This window comes from Palaemon carinicauda, chromosome 19 (assembly GCF_036898095.1).
Source record: "Palaemon carinicauda isolate YSFRI2023 chromosome 19, ASM3689809v2, whole genome shotgun sequence".
Classification (NCBI taxonomy): Eukaryota; Metazoa; Arthropoda; class Malacostraca; order Decapoda; family Palaemonidae; genus Palaemon; species Palaemon carinicauda.
The window spans coordinates 20423806-20447925 of NC_090743.1; the positions used below are offsets into that span (position 1 = coordinate 20423806).

At 43.2% G+C, this 24120-nt stretch overlaps 1 protein-coding gene and 1 pseudogene across 4 annotated transcripts in view; one reads left to right on the forward strand and one right to left on the reverse strand.

Moving 5' to 3' along the window:
• LOC137658502 (tudor domain-containing 6-like) overlaps nt 1–7143 on the forward strand; it is a 44038-nt gene extending 36895 nt beyond the window's left edge. For all 4 annotated transcript variants that reach the window (XM_068393269.1, XM_068393271.1, XM_068393272.1 and 1 more), the window contains one exon: nt 110–7143. In XM_068393269.1, the coding sequence (XP_068249370.1) occupies nt 110–5735 (5626 nt within the window). In that variant the 3' untranslated portion in view covers nt 5736–7143. The remainder of the gene's footprint in view (nt 1–109) is intronic.
• The window catches only part of LOC137658655 (uncharacterized), a 422221-nt pseudogene that overhangs the window by 267006 nt on the left and 131095 nt on the right, over nt 1–24120 (reverse strand).

Below are 24120 nucleotides of genomic sequence, written 5' to 3' on the forward strand. Positions count from 1 at the left end.
TTTGACATATATTTATATTTGTATATATTGTATGTGGATAGGTCTGCATTGTCCAAGATTTTCAAAAGGAGAATGAATATTTTTCCATATTTTTTTTCTCTTATTTCAGGTCATACAGTAGTCAATCAGAAGAAATATCAGACAACTTAATTGTTGAAACAGGTTTCAAACATTTTACCAGAGAAAATGCTATAGGTGCAGCAAGACAAAGACTTTGTATTGCCATGAAAGATAACTTGTTCACTCCTAACTCTGATACGAATTTTGAATCAAATTGTTCTATGGAAAGCAATAGCATGCAACTTTCCATTTCTACACCATGTAGAGGTATAGAATTTGATGCATATGTAGGTGATTACAGCTGTCAAACTAGTGGAGTTAAGCCATGGAAGGGAACATTTTACAGTAAATCAGATAAAGGTCATTCAAGTAAAACTGATGCAAAAAAATCTTTACGGCATCCTAAATGTTTTGGAGATTATGAAAACCCTGGATTTCAGACAGAACTCCGACACACTGAAAAAGGAACCGATACGTCCTCTGTAGGCGACGGCCTGAATCATGAGTTATATGAGATGCTCAATAGGTCTTGTGTAATTAAAGAAACCCCAAAGAATATCGCTCCAAAGACATCAGTTGCACACTCCCTAGTGGAAAATAGAGAGGCCCAAAGATTATGTATAACAGAATTGAATACAGATGAAAATTATGAATGTGCAACCAATTCATTGTCTAATGAATCGATAAAAGATTTACAACACATGCTAAATTCCAATAGTAAAATGTGTCCCAGTATTCCTAAAGCACAAATAAGGTGTAATGTTGAACTTACAGCCATTATCAGTGATATTGATGACGATGGAAATTTGTGGATTCAAGCTGTAGACCAAATTTCCTCACTTGATAAACTTATGAGTGAAATTAATCAAACAAATTCAGAATATCTGAAAATTTTTAAAGACAAACCATCCATTAACAGTCCATGCTTGAGCCTGTACAAAGAAGACCAGAGGTTTTACAGGGCCATAGTGAAGGAGTACGTTGGAGATAAAGATTGCGTTCTTGTTCACTACGTGGATTATGGAAAGAGTGACAGTACTGAAATAAGCAGTTTGCGTGTGATTCCAGATAGATTCCTTGATTTACCAAGTCAAGCTATCCAGTGTAATTTTCCAGAGTCTGTAAGGGAGCAGTTATTAGGGATACTTCATGAGGAAATAGAAAATACATTTACAGAGGAGATAAACATTACCTTGGGCGAAGATCCTTTAGAGAATACCTTAATTTTGAAGAGTTTCATTATAAGTGGTAGTGATATAATTTCCAAAATTCACAAGGAAGAAGAGGCTAATTGTACAGCCTACAAAGGAGATGAAAGTGAGGAAATCTCGCATGAAAATCAAGTGAATGAAGTTACTGATACATGCATGAAGATTCCCCTTCACTCCATAAAGTATGAAACCGAAATGACAGTGCACGTCACTCATGTTGACAATATTGGAAAGTTTTGGGTGCAAGTATCAGAAAATTATTCACAAATTGAAAAAATGATGGTTGTGATGAATGAGTTTGCTTTGAATTCAGGGAGTACACTGATATCTTCTCCCAATATAGGAGAGCCATGTTTGTGCCCTTATTCTAAGGATGGACAGTTCTATAGAGCTGAAATCAGACAAATTAATCCACAAGTGAGCAGTGCTAAAGTTCACTATATAGATTATGGAGATACTGGTAATGTAGAAATTAGCAAATTGTTTGTTTTACCTCGACAATTTGTTACTTTACCAAGGCAAGCCATCTGTTGTTATTTCAGCAGTGATATTAGAAATAAATGGTCCTCAAGTACTCAAAAATACTTGGAAGAGCTTTTGGAGAAAGATATATTTTTGACTCTGACACAGGAGGTAGATGGATCTGAACTTAAAAATGTAGTGATGAAATTATCTTTGGATGGCAGTGATGTAGTTTCTCAGTTGACATCTCTTGTTCTAAGTAATGATTCCAATAGGGAAACTGCAAAAAGTGGAGAGGATTCTGATACAGAAGATAAGTTGAAAATTGAAAATGATGACAGTAAAGTCGAAACTGATGAAAAAATATTGAAAAGTGAAAATGACAAAAGTGAAGATGTCCTGTGTGAAGAGGATATTTCACAGATACTCCTTAAATATGATGACAATGTTGATGCATTTGTTTCACATGTTGAAGGCAACTGTGTATGGATTCAGTTGTTAGATAAATTTTCAGCTTTAGATGAGCTGCAAGAGAATTTGAATTCCAGTTCACTGCAGCCTCTGACAGGGATACCAGCTGTTGGCAGTATATGCATTAGTTACTTCTCTGATGATGAAATGTTCTACAGAGCTTTAGTTAAGGAAGTTGATTTAACTTGCAATTCTGCTTTAGTTCAATACATTGATTATGGCAACAGCAGTCTTGTGAAAATCAAAGATCTTTATATTCTTCCATTTGATTTTATAAGCTTACCAAGGCAAGCAATTGAGTGTTATTTTAGTAATTTCTCCAAAGTATATAAGGAATGCATTGAGGAATTATTAAACAAAGAAGTAACTGTGTCCATTTCATCAAACTCTGGGGAGGGTAAAAATATTCTACGTAGCTGTATAGTTGATGGTGAAGATATTCTCTTATGTGAAAGGTTAAATGCCTCTGATGTTGAAGAAAGAGCGGAATCCTTATATGAAGTAAAAACAAAAAAGGAAATTACTAGAGAGGCTCCAGTATATGCTGATACTCGTCATTTACCTCCTCCACACATTTTATATGACAAGGAATTTTCAGCTTTTGTATGTCTTACAGAAAGGGATTCAATTTGGATCCAGTCATCTCAATATCTTCCGCAATTAAAAGAATTGATGGAAAAACTGAATACAATGCCACTTCAAAAAATGCAGAATTTTCCATCTGTTGAATTTCCTTGTGTTTCACGACTGGATGAGGACGGAAAATACTACAGAGTTGTTGTTAAGAAGATTGATACAGAATGTTTGACTGCAGTTGTAGAATACATAGATTATGGTAAAGTAAACACAGTGACATTTGAAAATCTTTTCGAACTTCCTGAGTGCTGTTATTGTTTACCAAAACAAGCAATACAGTGCTATTTCAGACACGAAAATGATAAGGTTTCAGAATTACATGAAAACAAAGTTGAACTATTTGAACAGTTTGTTGAAATATCTCTAAATTTAGTTAATGAAACAGGAGAAAGCATGAATATTATCAGTAACTGCACTTGGAACAGCACTGATGTAGTATCCAGTTCTAGAGCAAGAAATTCAGAAAGTAAGAAGAGTTCGTCAGAGATTACTAATGAACCTGTATTTAAAAAAGATAATGAAATTGTCAAACCTGACAGTTCTAATCAAGTTGAAAAAAGTGACTACAAAGTTAACTTAGAATTAAAGGAAAACACCGGAACAAACATAAGTGTGTGTAATTCTAGAATTTTGTCTAGTGACTGTAGTAAAATACACTGTAAAGGTATTTCAACAGATGAAAATATAGTGAAGTCTGAGCAACCTTCATTAAATTGTGAAGAGTTATTTACTGCCACTGTAAGTCATATTGAGGATGATGGATCATTGTGGATACAACCTTGTAGATGCATACCAGCCCTAAATGCTTTGATGGAGAAATTAAATGAATTAAGTAGGTCATTAATACCAGTGAAAGATACCCCACTGGTTGGCAGTGTGTATGCCTGCCCATACGTTGAAGATGGAAGGTGGTACAGGGCGACTGTAAAGGAAATCCTAGCAGACAAGTGTCTTGCATTGGTCCAATACATAGATTACGGTAATGAGGGAAGTGTGAAGATAAACGAATTACACACAATCCCAGAGGACCTCTTGAGGTTACCAGAACAAGCTGTTCATTGCTTTTTTGATAAAACCATCAATAAGGATTGGTCAGAGCAGCAGCAGAGCCTAATGGAGGAAACCGAATATGAGGTGCGTGTTTCAGTTTGTCGTGATGCAAAAGATTGTGGTTATCTAGTATTTAAAGACTTCTTCATTGGAGAGACAGATATGTTGTCATTGCTAGAATATAATAAAAATGAGCCTCAAGTTCATGAAATGAAAAATAGAATTCTATACAGAACTGAATTAAGAAGTTCCAATTCAGATTCGGAACAAAAACTTTATTTTTCTGAAGATAAAGACATGAACAAGTCTTTGGCTACGAGTACAAAGATCTCCTTGTTGCCAACAGAAAAGTCAGAAGGCGTGATGAAAGTAAATATTCACGATTACAAGTTCATAAAGGATAAATTAAACAAAGATGCTGCTGAAATAAAACGAGAAGATTTACATACCAAGCTAGATACTTTAAAGATTACTGGACCACATGTGGGCAATGGAAACGTTTTCAACTTTAATATTTCAAAGCTTTCTCTGAAATCTGAAACAAAATTTGCAGGGGTCATATGCCATGTTGAAAACGATGGCTCATTTTGGCTCCAAATGAGTGATAATTTGTCAGCTCTTACTGACATGATGGAAAGTTTGAATGAATTAAATGTTTGTACCCTAGAACCATTGCTGGAGTCGCATGTTAATGGGGATATTTATATATGTCCTTATGCTGCAGATGGTAAATTATACAGAGCTTCAATAGTACAAGTACTTACTGATGGTCTAGCCAAAGTCCACTATATTGATTTTGGTAATGAGGACCATGTAAAAACAGATCAGTTGTACAAGATTCCTAAAGAATTCCTTGATTTACCACCTCAAGCTATTCATTGCTGCTTCAATGAAACTATTAGAAAAAACTGGTCTAAATATCATCAGTCTTTTATTGAGGAACTGGCAACTGAGGTTAGCGTGTCCATCTTTCCTGATACAGGAGATTATGGTTATTTAGTAATTAAAGAAATTTCAAGTGAAGAAATGGACATCTTATCATTACTTTCCTGTGATGAAGAAAAATTTGAAGTTCTTAAGAGAGAACAAGATAGTAAAGTAGAGGAAACCAAATTATCATCTCCAATTATGAGTAAAGATAAGACATGGGGATTAAATGTAAGGAATCCAGAGTTGACAGAATTAAATCACGATGAAATAGCAGTAGACCTCATTAGTTTGCAAAACATATCTTCAATCAGTGATGGTGAACATTTTAATATGAAAGAGAGAGGTACAATGTTAGTGGCTCCTAAGCTTTCTCTTAATTATGAGGAAACTTTTACTGCAGTTATTAGCCATGTTGAGAATAATGGTTCAATTTGGTTGCAGCTTTGTGACAATTTGTCATCTCTAACTGACATGATGGCGAAATTGAATGAATCAACTGATAAGCTCTTAGAACCCATCGCAGAGTCTCCAGTTATCGGAAATGTATATGTTTGCCCATACTCGGTAGATTATAAACTATACAGGGCTTCAGTGAAAGAGGTATTAGATGATCCTCAATTTGTAGTTGTCCATTACATCGATTACGGAAATGAAGCCTTATTACGAGTAGATAATCTATTCAGAGCTCCAGAAAACCTTGTCACCTTACCAGCTCAAGCTTTTCTTTGCTTCTTTGATGAGGCTATCAGAAACACTTGGTCAGAATGCTATCAAAGTCTGGTTGAGGAGATAGAGACTGATGTGTGTGTATCTGTCTTCCCTGACAGTAAAGATTGTGGTAATATAGTAATCAGAAAATTTATTACTGAAGGGAGAGACATCCTTGCCTTGCTACAATGTGGGGGAGAAAATTAAACTCCAATGGTGGAATACGAAAACCAGAAGGGTTGAGGTACAGTAATCATATTTTAAATTTGGTTACAAGAGATTCAACCTGTGAATAGTCACCAGGAGATCTTTTTGTATAAGGAATGCCTTGAAAAAGGTGTTTGTTGACAAATGGTGTTCAGATACTTCATTGAGGTTACATATTTAAACATAGTATGCTTAATATGAAACACTCAATTTGCTAAGTACGTTAATAGGTTTCCATAGACAAAAACAATTTTATTATTTTAAGTATAAAAGTGAAGACCCAATAATTTGTTTTAATCACTGTTGGGTATCTGTTTTAGAGAAAAATTTTATTGATATAAATTTTCCCATTTTGCACATGTAGGTGTGCAGGATTTCAGTAAAATTAATTTACAGAATCCCCCTAATTAATGCACTGTTGCTAATGAATGCAACTTCACATTTACCCTATTGTGAGATGTCTATTGTCAACAGGGGTAGTCCAAACCCAAACTGATAGTCTTGCTATCAACTGATTTATATCTAGGAATTAGTAACTTTAGAGCAAGGTACATCCAGTGTTTCTTCAGTTTAATTCTTTTATTTTTATAGGGGGAAATTAAATTATTTGTAAATAATTAGTAATTATACTGTATAGAACATTTAATGGGAATCAAAATTCAGAACTGAAAATTTTTAAATATTAACTTGTGGCATAAATATTAGTCAGATAAAATACCTTAATAACTGATGAAATTCATATGAAATTTAATCAAATCAAAATTTAGATTGCTGTCCAGTGCTATAACACTTAAGGTACCTTAATATTTTTCTTATTCCTTACTTTTTTTTTTATAGCATTACATTGTCTATATGTGTTTGTATACATACTTGACTCTTCATGTTTAATGAATTTATATATGGGTAGGAACTTAATTTTTTACTGCAAATGTCATAGTGTCATTTATTTTGGCTTAGAAATAGGAACTAATGTATTCTTGTGGTTTAAGATTTGTATAATGAATGATTTTATGATTAAATTTTTTAACTGAAATAACCAGTAATTAAACATATAATTATAGGAAATATTATATGAACATATGATTTATGAAATAAGCTTAAGGTTTTTTGTTCTATGAACATGAATATAACCTCAAATTACCAGATATTAGTGTTTTAAGTACTGAATTCAATTAAGACCTTGTTTAACCTCAAAATAAATCCAGATGAATAAAAAGTTACTCTTATTATTTTGAGTATATTCAAGTTCATCCATGTAAACTAAAGTAACTTGACTAGTTTATTTATTTTAAAGAAAAATATTACTTTTGCTATGGTCCTTTGTGAATGTAGTATTTTTCTAAAGCATACTGTAGCTTGTATACGCAAGAGGTCTTAATGGAGTAGGTGGTCTGATTTGTCAGAAAAATTTTTTTTTTTTTATTGCAATACTGTATAGTTTTGTTACCACATTTTAAGAGTATTGTAGAAACTTACTGTATTTTAGTTTCTCTATTTTTTAATAATTCTATAAAATATTACTTGATAGAAGCATTATCTACTTGATTCTTTCATTATTACATTTGATTTTAGTATCCTGTAATATGTACCAAATTAATAGAGTTGTCCTATTTTATTAGTTATAATACCAATCTTTCTTTATTCAAATAAAACTTTTTAATGAGAACTATTTTTATATGGACCTAATAAATGTAACCATCAATAAACTTTTGATTTTTGTAACATCATCTGGTCAAAGCTATATACTCTAACTATTTAACCATCATTTGACTGTTCCTATATGCCATGCAAACCTTCGTCCTTTAGTAAAAGGCAAGATTCTGGTGCAAGCTGGTAACGGCCAATGAAAAATCAAGGTTCTGGCAATTGCCACCCAGTATTTCCGGGCGTTTCAGATTGAACAGCACTCTGAAGGTAAAACATGACGATCCACAAGGCTATAGGCCGAGAAACTGCTTACCTCACACTCCGAGGAGTGAGCAGATGCTTCAGAGACAAACTAATTCTTGTAAGCATCTAAACTGAGGTTCATGATAAAGGCCAATGGCGCAACAGGGCGGTTCTCATCCACCAAAGGGTGAGCTCTGACCAGAGCAGACCCAATGGTCTAATATCCAATTCTGAAGAACAGTGACCCTCTTGAAATGAATACCTCTCTGCATCCATGGGAGAAGCAGGAGTTTAATGCTGGAGCCGGAGGTCCCTCTAAAAGTAGGTCATCAGTAAAGAGCCAAGTGGAGAAGATTCAGTGGTGATTTTCAGATGCAGGGGGCTGTCTTCGCTTTCTTCCCCAATTTTGAGGACGAATATGAAGAGGAATGATCTCGCTTACAGGATGACTGCAAGGGAGAACAATCGCGCTTGGCCTTCTTCTTCCAGCTCTAAATCTGCTCTAAAATTTTGCCCACTGGGAAGGGAACTACACCCTGCATCCATCACAAGCATAATCCAAATGTACAGAGGTGCCCTATGCACATTGGACACGAAAGATGAGGATCCACCTCAATCTTACTCATGTAGGTTCCTCAGTGATGATCTGCAATCACTGGGGATGTATGCATCTTGCACTCATAACAAACGAGTGTGTAAGAAGTGGCTAAAAAAAAAATTCAGGCCAGTTGGTTGGAGTGTTGAGAACACAATAAGGTTCTTATCAACTTACTGGCCAGAATCTCAAGCTGCCAAAATGTGTGATCTTACCTCAAGACTTCATAGTAGAGCTTACTAACTAGCTTTGATACCACCTAAGATGCCCCACTTACAAGGATTCCACAGCTGATCCAAGTTGAACAAGGTCTGTCCGTCACTAACTTTCTAGTTTGAAAGTGATCTGGGACAATAGGAAATGATCGCAATTGATTGGTCTCGACATAAACATCCCATTTCTTAGGAGGGAAGATTTCATGAAATCCTTTTACTTCCAGGAATCCTTCAAGCTCATAAGATTCAGTCCTCGAATGGAACTACTTATTTGGGAAAGGTTAAATCACTTTAAAGCAGAAACACTCACTAACTCGACTGCTATTTTAGTTGTTTTGGCCAAAAAGGGAGTTTTCTGGCCAGGTAATGTCATTCCAACCACCGAATCCTCAAGCAAGCTATGGTTGAGAAGGAAATCTTCAGCATCTGATCAACTTTACAACTAAGACCAAGACCGTTACATTGGGTGATGTGCTTACAACATTCGTCAAATCGAGAAATTTAAGAATTCTAAATCACCAAACTGAGCATAATGTTAAAAAGCACAAATCAATACAAGAAATTTAATACTTGAAATCAACAAATAATAATGTAAAGTATTAAAAATTGCCAAAGAACATGAATCGAGTAATCAAAATTTAGTTACAAATCGCCAAATGCAGTGTAATGTTAAAAAGCCCAAGTCAAAACATGAAATTTAACATTAGATATGGGTAAATAATACTGTACAGTACCATATTAATCGCCAAAGAAAGCTAGTCAAATCGTGAAATTCAGCATTAAAAGTTAGAAAATCCCATAAGTTAGGAAATTATATCAATGATACTCTGTTAATTATATTATTATTACTTGCTAAGCTACAACCCTAATTGGAAAAGCAGATGCTATAAGTCCAGGGGCTCCAACAGGGAAAATAGCAGTGAGGAAAGAAAACACGGAAAAATAAAATATTTCAAAAATAATAACATTAAAATAAATATCTCCCATATAAACTATAAAAACTTCAACAATACAAGAGGAGAAATAAGATAAAATAGTGTGCCTGAGTGAACCCTCAAGCAAGAAAGAACTAACCCAAGACAATGGGGATGACCATGGTAGGTAGTACGTTGGCCAGGGCACCAACCATCTGTTGAGATACTACCGCTAGAGAGTTATGGGGTCCTTTGACTGTCCAGACAGTATTACATTGGATCCTTGTTAGGGTTCATTTTCCTTTTGCCTACATGTATACCGAATAGTCTAGCCTATTCTTTATATATACTCCTCTGTCCTCATACACCTGACAACACTGAGATTACCAAACAAATTTTCTTCTCAAGGGGATAACAATTGCACTGTAATTATTCAGTGGCTACTTTCCTCTTGGTAAGTGTAGAAGAGACTCTTTAGCTATGGTAAGCAGCTCTTATAGGAGAAGGACACTCCAAAATCAAACCATTGTTCTCTTGTCTTGGGTAGTGCCATAGCCTCTGTACCATGGTCTTCTACTATCTTGGATTAGTTCTCTTGCTTGAGGGTACACTTGGGCAGACTATTTTATCTAATTTCTCTTCCTCTTTTGTTAAAATTTTTATAGTTTATATGGCGAATATTTATTTTAATGTTGATCGTGCCTGTTGGTGCGCGTGCTCTAACACGGGAGAATATTGGCGCTCGCGCGAGGGAGAATATTGGCGCTCGCGCGAGGGACAATATTGGTGCTCGCAAGCGGGAGAATCATGGCGCAGGAGAGAGATCGCACGCGCGAGCAGGTGAGTGCGAATGTTCTGGCAAGCGCTGGCGGGCTGGTGAAAGTTGACGCGTAGGTGAGGGCGGCAACGTGGTGGTCGTTTCACCTACAGACTTGTGCGCTAGGGAGTGATGGCGCGCAGGTATCTGTTGGCGCGTTAGTTGGTGCACAAGATGGCACACGGCAGAGTGCTGGCACGCAGGCGATGTAAGGCGCACATGTTGACGCGCAGGAGAGCACTGGCGTGCGGGAGGGCGCCGGCTCACAGAAGAGCGCTGGCGCACAGGAGAGCATTGGCGCGCAGGTGAGTGCTGGCGCGTAGGAGAGAATTGGCATGCAGGTGAGCGCTGCCGCACAGGTGAGCACTAGCGCGCAGGAGAATGCTGGCACGTAGGCGAGCGTTAGCGCGCAGGTGGGCACTGGCGCGTAGGTACAGGAGAGCACAAGTGCGCTGTGGTGTGTTGGTGCGTAGGCGACCCTGGGCGTGTGTGGGCAGGGTGCGCAGGCGATCTGGGCACGTGTCGCGCAGGAGAGGGCTGATTTGCAGGTAAATGATGGCACGCAAGCGCGTGAGGCTGCTGCCGTCTGTGAGGGCGAGCAGGTTGAGTGGTGCGCCGAAGCGTTGTAGAGTGTCGAGCTGCTGGTGAGCGCTGGTCTGACTGCGTACGCGTGGTGCGCAGGGCAAAAGTGATGGCGCGCAGCTGCACACTTTTGGAGGAGCTACATTAGGCGACAGGAACGGCGATGGAAGGTCGGCAGGTCTGTTGGATGGACGGTCGACGTGTCCTTTGAAAGGACGACCATCCACCGAAGGAGATCGCTAACGATTTGCAGAGAGGTCCAGGACCAAAGTCACAAGACTGGTTGCAGGTGCAGTGATGGATGAATGAAAGTCTGACGGAGGCTCCTCTGCGGGTGACTGCAGTGATGTCGTTGAACCAAAGAGGCGCCTCTTCACCGCTGGTGAAGGGAGACCTCTAAGGCGAAGAGGAAGGCGAGCCTTCCGATGGATGAGCCCTCTGGGGGCCGTTGGATCAGCAAGCTGACCGTCGGCAGTCCTCCGAAGAGGAGTCTCTGTAAGTGAACACCACCGAGGGATAGAAACACTAGCAGGAGAGACCGATGATGAACTTAAGAGTTTCCCCCTCGGAGGATGATCAGGAACGGGGAAAACTAAGTCGGCAGCTACAGCTGTAGAGTTTGGAGTGGCAGAAGAGATGGATGACGCCCCATGAGACACCTCTGACAACAACGTTGACAAGAGTCAGGGGATCTACCTCTGACGGCGACGACAATTGCTCAACAAAAGCACCCATGCGGATGAACTGTAGCAGGGCCTCCTTGGAGGGCAAACCCATGAGCCCCAAGGAAGACCAAATCTGAAAAATGGAAGTTAGTGACAAGGCCTCACCCGGGGGTAGAGGTGGTGCTGCTTCGCTAGGGGAAGCAACCTCCTCTCTCGAGACCCGGGGTTGGTTGGAAATAACTTGGTCTACGCTACTACTCGAAGGTCTCTCGTAAGAGACCGACCGAGTAGGAGCTTCGGAGGAGGGTTGTGTGACAGAAGAAGAGGCCTTGGGTTTTTCCCCCTAAAGCGACCTTTGAAGGAGAAATATCTCGCTTGGACTTCTTCTTCCGCCGTCGCGAAAACCTCTACCACTGGGAAGAAGACCACTCCTTACACTCACAACACTTATTGACACTATCACACCGTTGACCTCTGCAGGAAGGACAAAGGGCGTGAGGATCAGTCTCGACTGCCATCATATATGTTCCACAAGGGCGGCCGGAGAGTCCAGGGCAGGTGCGCATGGTCGCAGAAGTTAACTTCACACACATTCTAAGAGAAAAAGAGAAAACTAAATGGCGTTAATGGCTGCCAAAAGTCGGCGATGTGAAAAGCGGCAACCCCCATTCACCATCCGAGCCGAAAACAAAGTGAGCTCAATCACAGGTGTGAGGGGAAGCGGTAGCAAGCTACCCTCCCTATCCCCCGCTAACTAGCGGTGTGGGTAGTTAACCCTCGTTAAAAATTAATGGCTCGTCATTTCAGCTACGCCGAAAGTAATACCCCTATTAAATAGCGTGGTTTGTATTCCAGTTACGGAACAACTCGCAATTATGCGCACGAATCTCCCGATTTCATGAGCAAATCGGTGATTTTCGCCAGCAATACACGAGCAGATGTGTCGAAACCGCGAGCAAGTGCGTTACCAACACCTTCGCCTCGTCCCTCTGCATTTTCCACCTCCAGCAGAAGACCAAAACCCTTCCCAGAAGGGTTCAAGGAGCCCCCTAATAAGTTTGCAAACATTCCTATTAGTCCAGACCTTCCTTCACATCCGAAAGAACGTGTTCCTCTGCCTCAGAGGTTGTCACCTCTGTTGACTGGAGCTCCTTCTATAGTTCCACCCAAAGGACATTCTCCTAGGAAATTCCTGGGTATACCTCGGGGCACAGAGCTTCCTCCTTGGGTGAGTATCTTCATGACCACCCTCGTGAAGACTGAATGTAGCTCCTCCACTGCCACAACCTCCAACTGTCTCAGTCAAGGCAACCTCTAGGATGCCCCGGAACCCTCGTTGGGTTCGTCAGTTGGGAGACAGGACCCTAGAAGTAGGTCGACAGCAGACAAAGCGCGCAGACCACTTCCACCCCGATCACGTGCCGAAGGCACTGTTCCTTCTGATTCTTATATGGCAAACTTACCCTTTACGCCAGTGAAGGTAAATGAGGTCATAACTAAGAATCAGAAGAGAAAGATGTGAGGCATAAAACCACCTCATGCCGATATCATCCATCTTAGGATGAGTAGGGAGATAGGCTCGCCCAAGGAAATCACGATCCATCCCTTCAATCCTCAAGACATTGAGGTAGTGCCTCCAGACCAGTGTCCAGTTTCTGTTCCTCCTCCAGATCTCCAGAGGAGGAGCCTCCTGCTCCTGCTACCAAGGCTTCGTCTAGTGCCTCGAAGACCTCGCAGTTTCCCCCTCCTAAGACCGCGGAGGAACGTCCTGTGCATAGGGAATCGAAGGACTCTAAGACGAAACCTAAGAACACTGCGGCACGGGAAGCTAGATTGGCTGAGGCACAGAGGCGGTCCCCTGTGGCGGGCCCACCCAGTGATTCTGTTGACGACCTTGACCTACCCAGGCTCTGGATGTAAGCCTGGAGGTGGTCGACCCCTTAGACTCGGAGGATGAAAATCTTCCAAAGGTGGCCAAGTCAGAACTATCACTCTGAACAAGACAGACGCGAATTGGAACATACCTTTTGGCAGGTCCTCACCTGTATGAGGGCCATCAACAGTGTCCACTCATGGTTCCACTATCCAGGAAGGGGAGGATATGGTTCTCGATGAAATATTCGAGACCCAGAAGCCTTCCAGGTCCAGTGCAGCTTTGCCCTGGTTCAAAGGTCTGACAGCTGCCAAAAGGAAAGCTATCGCTCAAATAGCTGAAACTTCTAGTTCCTTGAGGGCAGGTCCTCCTCTCGGTCCCTTCCACTTCCTTTCGTCTTAAAAAGGAAGTATTACGAGATCGAAGGGGAACCACATTCCACCATCACCCTCGACCCTTCGGTAGAGTCCCTAATGAAGGGTGTTCCCACTCAAACCCTCTCCTCTCTGAAGGCTTCCCTCTCAGCAGTTGAGCTCCTGAACATAGAGAGGCGCGAAGTATGCCATGCAAGCTGCTTCGTGGCTTGATCTATGGTTAGGATCCTTAGGCTTCATGGTACGCTCCCACGATCTTTCGAAGGAGTCGGCCAGGAAGACTTTGGTGTCCTTCCTGTTGTCAGGTACCCAGATTCTTGAGTTTCTGTCGCACCATGTTGTCATCCTCAAGAGAAGGGATACCGTCATAGGTCAGTTCCACAAGAGGTGACGGAAGTGGAGGTCTCTCGGTTGAGGAATTCCACCCTCGAGGGTTCATCTCTCTTCGTTCCGGAAGAGATGGAGAAGGGTGCTGAGCGATGGAAGAAATTGTCCAAAGATTCTCTCCTCCATAGGGCCATAACATCGCGGACCTATGGTAGACCTTCCCAATCTTCTCGGCCTCAGCAAGCACCTTCCTCTTGTCATCAGTCAACTAATAGGTCCTCGGAACCTTCCAAGGTGTCGAAGTGGCCCTTTCAGTCCAAGGGACAGAAGGGGTCCAAGTCCTTCAGAGGAAAGAGGGAAGGAAAGGGAGGTGGCTGAGGTGGTCCCTCCTAGTAGGAATGGCATTCCTCATCACCTACCACCTGTAGTAGGATGTCTACAGCGCTGCTGGCAGAGGTAGCAGTTTCACAGGTCAGATCCCTGAACGGTCAAAGTGATTGCCATAGGGTATCTTGTCCCGTTCACTCAATCTCTCTCTCCTTTGACTCATGATCCAATGCATCTAAGCTTCTATGCGAAGGAATCCACAAAGGAGCTGGCCCTCAGGGCCGAGGTCCGGACCATGCTGCAGAATGGCACTCTCCAAGAGGTCGCGGAAGGTCCCCAGGCTTCTACAGTCGAATTTTTCTGGTGAAAAAGGCGACTGGATGCTGGAGACCAGTTATCGATCTCTCCCCTCTGAACAAGTTTGTTCAACAGACAAAGTTCAGAATCGAGACGGCAGGCACAGTCATCCAAGCTGTTCGTCCAAGGGACTTCATGTGCACATTGGATCTGAAGGACGCATACTTCCAGATCCCAATCCATCCGTCTTCAAGGAAGTATCTAAGATTCATACACGAGGAAAAGACATACCAGTTCAAGGTTCTATGTTTCGGTCTTGCAACAGCTCCTGAGGTATTCACCAGAGCGTTCGCCCTGGTGTCATCTTGGGCTCCAGGAAAGACATCCGTCTTCTCAGATATGTGGATGACTGGCTGATCCTAGCAGACTCGGAGACAACCCTTCTTCATCACCGGGCCAAGCTTCTCGAGTTTTGTCAGGACCTGGGGTTCTGATAAATCACGAGAAGTCATTAATACAACTTTCACAGAGACTGGTATACCTTGGTATGATCATAGACACAGTCCTATAGAGTCTTCCCATCAGACGAATGAGTACACAGACTGAAGGAAGTGGCCACTCCCTTCCTCAGAAAAGAAATTCTTCCAGTCTCCAGTTGGTTGAGTCTGTTAGGCCATCTAACCTCTCTCATACATGTTGTTCCAAACAGCCACCTCAGGGTAAGATCCCTACAGTGGCAGCTGAAGTTCGTGTGGAACCAACACTCCGATCCACCGGACACCCGAGTTCCGATAACTCAGGACTAGGTGACGGATTTGAGCTGGTGGATGGTAGACCAAAACCTTCGAAGGGGCCAGACTTTTCTCGGTCCCCCTCTGGATTTGATGCTCTTCACAGATACATCAAAAGAAGGGTGGGGGGGCTCACCTGCTGTACCATACGATCTACGGCCTTTGGTCAGTCAGAAAGGTACCAGCACATAAATCTTCTAGAGATAAGAGCAGCCTACCTAGCTCTTCATCAGTTCCAACAGTTGCTGGCAGGTCACTCTGTGGTGTTAATGAGCAACAGCACCACAGTAGTGGCTTGCATAAACAAACAGGGCGGTACCTTTTCGCAGCCTCTATGTCATCTAACAGTAAAGATCCTCAGATGGTCAAAAGAACATTTGGTGTGTCTATCAGCTCGATTCATTCGCGGCAATTAGAATGTGCTCGCGCACAATCTGAACAGAGCGACTCGGAAAGTGGGTTCCTAATGGTCTTTGAATCGTCAGATAACCAACAAAGTCCTGACTTTGTGGGGTTCCACGACTGTAGACCTGTTCGCAACAGCTCTAAACAGCAAGCTTCCGATGCACTGTTCTCCAGTCCCGGACCCTCAGGATCTATGGCAAGATGTATTCCAACAACGGTGAGACAACATTGATGTGTACGCCTTTCCCCCGTTTTGTCTGATGAGAAGACTTCTCAACAAGACCAGAGCATCCAAAGATCTAATGATGACCCTTCTAGCTCCGCTATGGCATCATGCAAAGTGGTTTTCCGGACCTCCTGCAACTTCTAGTAGATCTACCAGGAGAACTCCCTCCACCACCAGATTTACTCAACCACATGCGAACATCTTCCACAAGACCGTGCAGTCGCTTCGACTTCATGCGTGGAGACTAACCAGCGTCTCCTCTCTCTGAAGAGCTTTCCACGACAAGTTGCTGAGCGAATGGCCGGATACTTGCGTAAGTCCTCAGCCTCGGTCTACCAGGATAAATGGACAGCATTCTGTGGTTGATGTTGTGGAAGGAATATCTCTCCACTCGATGCCACTATCCCAGTAATAGCGGAGTTCCTTGTATACCTTTGGGAGGAAAAACTCCTTTCAGTCTCAGCAGTGAACGGCTATCGCTCAGCCTTAAGCCTTGCCTTTAAGCTGAAAGGTGTAGATATTTCCTCTTCGTTGGAGCTTTCTTAACTCGTACGCAGTTATGACATCACTTGCCCTCAGTCAGAGATTAGGCCTCCTCCTTGGAAAGTGTCTTGAGATCCTTGAAAGGACCTTCTTACGAACCATTATGCCATGCAACTGGCTGAAATCTCACTTTGAAGATGGCATTCCTGCTAGCTTTAGCCTCGGCAAAGAGTCTGTGAACTTCATGGCCTCTCGAATGACATCGCCCATTCAAGGGGATGGGGGGAAGTGACACTCGGCTTTGTACCTCAGTTCATTGCTAAGACTCAAAATCCGGGGGTGCTGGGCCATAGATTCGGGCCCTTTCACATTGTGAGTCTTCGTTTTGTAACCAATGACCCAGATTAGTTGTTACTATGCTCAGTGAGGAGTTTGAGATACTATCTTAAACGCACTGCAGCAACATGGTCCAGACTAACACCTCTAATTGTTAGTTCAGGTAGAGTAAAGAGGAGGATCACCAAGAACACAGTTTCCTCCTGGATTCGCCACATCATCAAAAGAGCCTTGGCCCCAAATCCTCCTCAGGATCGTCAACCTAGAGCCCATGATGTCAGGGGAATCAGTACTTCCCTGGCATTCAAGCACAACTTTTCCTAGATGCAAGTTCTCCAAGCAGGCGTGTGGAAAAGACAGATCACCTTCCCAGCCCATTACTTAAAAGACGTGACTCACAGATACGTTCACAATTGGTCCTGTGGTGGCTGCTCAACAAGTGGTTTAAGGGGACCGTCCGGTATGTCCTGCATTTTGTTTTATAATACACAATTCCTATATGTTTTAGACATACAGTATATAATACCTTCATCATATAAAAATTTCAAGTCATTTGATCAAAAACTTTATAATTTATTAGCAAAAATCATGATTTGTAAAAAATGTTATTTTCCTTAGTAAAATAAATTTTTGAATATACTTACCCGATGATCATATAGCTGTCAGCTCTGCTGCCCGACAGAAAAAACCTACGGGCGGAATACGCCAGCGATCGCTATACAGGTGGGGGTGTACATCAACAGCGCCATCTGTCAAGTAGGTACTTAAGTACTCGATGTCAACATAGAACCAATTTTCTCCTCTGTCCACTGGGTCTCTATTGGGGAGGAAGGGTGGGTCCTTTAATTTATGATCATCGGGTAAGTATATTCAAAAATTTATTTTACTAAGGAAAATAACATTTTTCAATATTAAACTTACCCGATGATCATATAGCTGATTCACACCCAGGGGGGTGGGTAGAGACCAGCATTACATGTTGACATTATTATGAGCTAAGTATTCCGTATTTCATTTTAGCAGTTATTCAAAATAACAAGCATAAAATAAATAAGTACCTGGTAAGGAAGACGACTTGAACAATTACTCTGCCTTTTTAAGTACGTCTTCCTTACTGAGCCTCGCGATCCTCATAGGATGCCGAGCGACTCCTAGGAGCTGAAGTATGAAGGGTTGCAACCCATACTAAAGGTCCTCATCAAAACCTCTAATCTAGGCGCTTCTCAAGAAATGACTTTGACCACCCGCCAAATCAAGTAGGATGCGAAAGGCTTCTTAGCCTTCCGGACAACCCAAAAATATTTCAAGAGAAAGATTAAAAAGGTTCTGGAATTAGGGAATTGTAGTGGTGGAGCCCCCACCACTACTGCACTCGTTGCTACGAATGGTCCCAGAGTGTAGCAGTTCTCGTAAAGAGACTGGACATTCTTAAGATGAAAGACGCGAACACTGATTTGCTTTTCCAATAGGTTGCGTCGAATATACTTTGCAGAGATCTATTTTGTTTAAAGGCCACGGAAGTTGCGACAGCTCTAACTTCGTGTGTCCTTACCTTCAGCCAAGCTTGGTCTTCCTCATTCAGAAGGGAATGAGCTTCTCGTATTAACAGTCTGATAAAATAGGATAAAGAATTCTCTGACATAGGCAAAGATGGATTCTTAACTGAACACCATAAAGCTTCAGACGGGCCTCGTAAAGGTTTTTAAAATAGAACTTAAGAGCTCTTACAGGACATAATACTCTTTCTAGTTCATTTCCAACCATACGATAAGTTTGGAATATCGAACGATATTGGTCAAGGCCGAGAAGGCAGCTCGTGTTTGGCTAGAAAACCAAGTTGTAGAACATGTAGCCGTTTCGGATGAGAATCCGATGTTCTTGCTGAAGGCATGAATCTCACTGACTCTTTTAGCTGTGGTTAAGCATATCAGGAAAAGTCTCTTAAAGGTGAGATCTTTCAGGGAGGCTGATTGAAGCGGTTCGAACCTGTCTGACATAAGGAATCTTAGAACCACGTCTAAATTCCAACCATGTGTAACCAAACGACGCTCCTTCGTGGTCTCAAAAGACTTAAGGAGGTCCTGTAGATCTTTATTGTTGGAAAGATCTAAGCCTCTGTGACAGAAGACTGATGCCAACATGCTTCTGTAACCCTTGATAGTGGGAGCTGAAAGAGATCGTTCTTTCCTCAGATATAAGAGGAAGTCAGCTATTTGAGTTACAGAGGTACTGGTCGAGGATACGGATACTGACTTGCACCAGTTTCGGAAGATTTCCCACTTCGATTGGTAGACTCTAAGGGTGGATGTTCTCCTTGCTCTAGCAATCGCCCTGGTTGCCTCCTTCGAAAAACCTCTAGTTCTCGAGAGTCTTTCGATAGTCTGAAGGCAGTCAGACGAAGAGCGTGGAGGCCTTGGAGTACCTTCTTTACGCGTGGCAGACGTAGTAGGTCCACCCTTAGGGGAAGTGTTCTGGGAACGTCTACTAGCCATCGAAGTACCTCGGTGAGTTATTCTCTCGCGGGCCAGAGGGAAGCAACTAGCGTCAACTTTGTCCCTTCGTGAGAGGCGAACTTCTGCAGTACCTTGTTGACAATCTAGAACGGAGGGAATGCATATAGATCTAGATGTGACCAATCTAGTAGAAAGGCATCTATATGAACTACTGCTGGGTCCGGGATAGGTGAGCAAAGTATTGGGAGCCTCTTGGTCATCGAGGTTGCGAAGAGATCTATGGTTGGCTGGCCCCAGGTGGCCCAAAGTCTCTTGCATACATCCTTGTGGAGGGTCCAATCTGTTGGAATTATTTGTCCCTTCCTACTGAGACAATCTGCTATGACATTCAAGTTGCCTTGGATGAACCTCGTTACTAGTGAAAAGTCTAGACCTGTTGAACAGGTGAGGAGGTCTCTTGCGAACTCGTACCATGTCAGAGAGTAGGTCCCTCTTTGCTTGGAGATGTACGTCAAAGCAGGGTGTTGTCCGTGTTCACCTCCACCACTTTGCCTTGAAGGAGAGACCTGAAGCTTTTCCAGGTCAGACGTACTGCCAGTAGCTTCTTGCAGTTGAAATGCATGTCCTTTGACTCGAGTTCCATAATCCCGAGCATTCCCTACCGCCTAATGTCGCACCCCAGCCTACGTCCGATGCGTCCGAGAAGAGAACGTGGTTGGGAGTCTGAACAGTCAGGGGAAGACCTTTTCAAAGGTTGATAAAGTCCTTTCACCAAGTCAGACCAGACTTAATCTTTCCGGAAACCGGGATCGAGACCGCTTCTAGCGTCTTGTCCTTTTCCAGTGAAAAGCTAGATGATACAGAAGAGGACGGAGGTGTAGTCTTCCAAGTGACACAAATTGAACCACGGATGACAGTGTCCTAACCAGACTCATCCACAGCCTGACAGGGCAGCGTTCCTTCTTCAGCATCTTCTGGATGGATAGCATGGCTGGGGGTTGATCATCTTGTTCAGCAATGTCCTCATCAGAGGGTTCCTCATCCGAAACTGATGAGGAAACGGCAACAGAGTGGGCAACGTCTGACTCGCTGAATCCGTCCGCACTGGTGGATGCGTGACGGAGCCGGACACAATATCATGGTACTGCTGCACAGTCTGTGAACTGTCAACCATGGGGACGCGAGGAAGTACAGCGTCAACCCGAAACTGTCTAGACTGTCTGGGTTGTGCAGTCAACCCCCTACCGGGTTGCAGAGGTTGCCGCACTGCGTCACAACAAGTCACCTCTGCTGGTTGTTGAACGTCTTCCTAGTGACACACTGAACGTCCACAACCACCTCCGAGAGTCGCTTAACGTCAACGTGCGACTGGCAACCCACACTGGGTCGCATCGGTGGAGGAACCACCTCAACAGGCGGACGCGAGTAGGATACCTCAGCGTCATCAGGGCGCACAACCAACCGGTAGGAAGGTTGTTGGCCAGAAGGTTCTTCTCCGTAAAAAATCCTCTATCAAGGACACAAGCTTGGACTGCCTGTCTTACAACAAAGCCCATTAGGGTCTATGGGAGCAGGTGTGGCAACAGACGGGGTTAGCGACTGAAGCGGAACCATTTACCATCCCTGGAAGACTTGTTATGCTTTAATTAAAGTCCATAGGAGGCTAAGCAGCTTAAGGCTCCTCTCCAAATGACAGAGTCCTCAAAGGAATATCAGTAGGAGGGAGAACAGCACTTTCTCATCTACAGGAACCATGTCCGAGAAAAGCTAGGTTATCTCAGTGAGGGTCTCACTGGTGCATAAGCAGCAGAACAGAAGGCAACGTTATGTAACTGCTTGACAGTCTGTGAACTGTCAAAAACTGAACTGTCAACCACAACAGGTGCGTGAGGACATACAGCACTGGTGCATTAGTAGCAGACCAGAAGGCAACGTCATGTAACTGCTTGACAGTCTGTGAGCTGGCAACAACCAAAGCTGTGTGGGGAAGCCTCAACTCCTGACTGACTAGTCTGCTGCGGGCGAGTGGCGGTAACCACAGTGGGTTGCGGAGGCTGACACACCGTGTCAAAACACGGCAGCTTGTGGTAGCTCACGCACGGCAACGGAGTGCTCCGTGTGTCTGAGGGAGTCAGCATGCGTCTGGCAGGGTCGACTGCGCATGGGTGGAGGAGCTCTCACAACAAGAGTGTGGGAGCAGGCAGCCGCAGCGTCTGCTAGGCGCACAACCGTGGCAGGTTGTAGGCAAACGGGTGCATCGTCAACCTTCTCCGCAGTCGGAGTGTGGGAGCAGGCAACAACCAAAGTGGAGTGGTGGTGCGTGGTGGGGACTGCCGTGGGTTGCGGAAACTAACGCATCGCGTCAAAACACGGCAGCTTGACTCCACCTTCCCACTGCTGATGCGGTAGCTCACGCATGTTAACGGAGGGTGCCGCACGTCGGCTAACGTTAACATGCGTCTGGCAGGGTCGATTGCGCATCGGAGGTGGAGCTCTCCGCAGCCGGAGTGTGGGAGCAGGCAGCCTCAGCGTGAGCTGGGCGCACAACCGTGGCAGGTTGTAGGCTAACGGGAGCAGTGTCAACCTTCTCCGCACGAAACTCCTGCATAACCGCAGCTAACTGAGTCTGCATAGACTGCAGTAAAGACCACTTAGGGTCTACAAAAACGGCATCAGACGGAGCTACTGTCTGTTGTGACTTAGGGTCTAAAACAGCTGGTGCGGCAACAGACGGAGTTACTGCCTGTTGCAGTACCACCTTGCCTCTCTTGGGAGGTGTGCAGTCGTCGGATGACTGCAGCGAGTCCAAACTGACCCAGTGGCTACACCTAGGCCGTTGGACTTGCACGGAAGGGACCGACTTGCACTTAAAAAGCTGCAAGATGTGGTCCATGGTTTCTTACGAGAAACCTCTTCCGCAGACGAGGAATAAATGGGCTCTCTCGTCTTTGTGTGGGTGGGGCGATCTTGGGTAGATACGCCCGAAACCACGGAGGGAAAAACGTCTGTTCGTTGATCAAGGCCTGTGGAACCCATAAGTCGTTCGACATTACTTCTCCCCTGGGCTTGGGAGCTTGTAAGAGGTCCCGGACTAGGTGAACGACTGGCACGAACAGACGAACCCTCGGACGCAACACTGTAACACTTTGCGCATATCACTTTATCACTTTTGATTTTCTGTTTTGCACTTACAGTGAACCCTCGCTACTTCGCGGTTCGACAATCGCGGATTCACCACTTCGCGGGGTTTTCCCATAACCCATATATATATACATATCGCAGATTTTCCGGAAAATTCGAAAATACCGCGAAATCTGAAGATAACCAAATACGATATTTTGTTACCTGTAATTCCATTAATACTGTAATTAGTAATATCTGCTCTTACTGATTGTTCATTGCATTACATATGATATATAATTCAGCACAGAAAGAAATAAAACACGAAAAGAGAATGTGATCATACGATAATTCAGTACGTAGTAAAATTAAATCGAACATGAAACGCAAATCAGATGCAGTCATACCATATTAGAATGGTGTGTACTGTAATGGATGTGCTTCTTTTCCATGAATCTTTTGTATGTATACGTACGTAGTACAGTACTGCATCCAATAATATTCTTTGTTGCAAAAATCACATTTCGAATAAGTACTGTAAGCGTACGAGAGAGAGAGAGAGAGAGAGAGAGAGAGAGAGAGAGAGAGAGAGAGAGAGAGAGAGAGAGAGAGAGAGAGAGGCGTAAAATAGCGTACGTACGTAAATTTTTATTATTATTGTTATTATTATTATTATTGTTGTTGTTGTTAATAAAATTATTATTGTTATTATTATTAATTATTATTATTATTATTATTACTGTACAGTATTATTATCATTATTTATTATTATTACGGTACTGTATTGTACTTAATCTACGTACGTTCAGTATGCGCGGGGGCATCTTCTATGAGTAACCAACGCGCCATAGTACTAAGACGGGTTGTGATTGGTTCAAGCGCTGATAGATGACGAATCAAAACTCAAGTTTTGTTATCTAGCCTGTGATTGGTGTTTTGCCCGCATCTTCTACCCGCAGCATCAAAGTTCTCGCGGGGCTGCATCGTTCACTTTCTCTTTCCGCGTATTGCTGAGTAGACGTTCTTAACTTTGTGAAGTTTAATCTGTGCTGTGTGCGACTGTTTTAAGTTGAACTTTTTGTTGAACTTTCTGTTACAATGGCTCCCAAGCGTTCTGCTTCTAGTAAGGCTGGTAGTGAGCCTAAACGCCACCGAAGAATGATGACGATAGCTGAGAAGGTTACGCTTCTCGACATGTTAAAAGATGGTAGAAGTTACGCGGCCGCCGGCCGCCATTTTGGCATCAACGAATCCACCGTTCGCTACATCAAGAAGGACGAGGCGAACATTAGAAAGACTGCTGCAATCACCTTTAGCAGATCAGCGAAGCGAGTCGTTACAACGCGTAATAAAACGATCGTACGCATGGAAGGTGCTTTAGCTGTGTGGATTGCCGACTGCCGGAAGAAGAACATAGCGTTGGATACGAACACCATCCAAACAAAGGCTTTGAGCTTGTATGAGAATTTTGCTGCAAAGGAACCTAAAGAGGACGACGGCAACCATGCTGAAGATGATGATGATGCAGATGATCCTCAACCAGGGACATCCACTGATTCCCAGCCTCAGAAACGTTTTTCCGCAAGCAAAGGATGGTTCGCGAAGTTTCAGAAACGCTTCGCCCTGAAAAGCGTTTCCCTGCATGGGGAGTCTGCTTCCGCTGACACTGCCGCTGCTGAAACTTACGTGAACCAG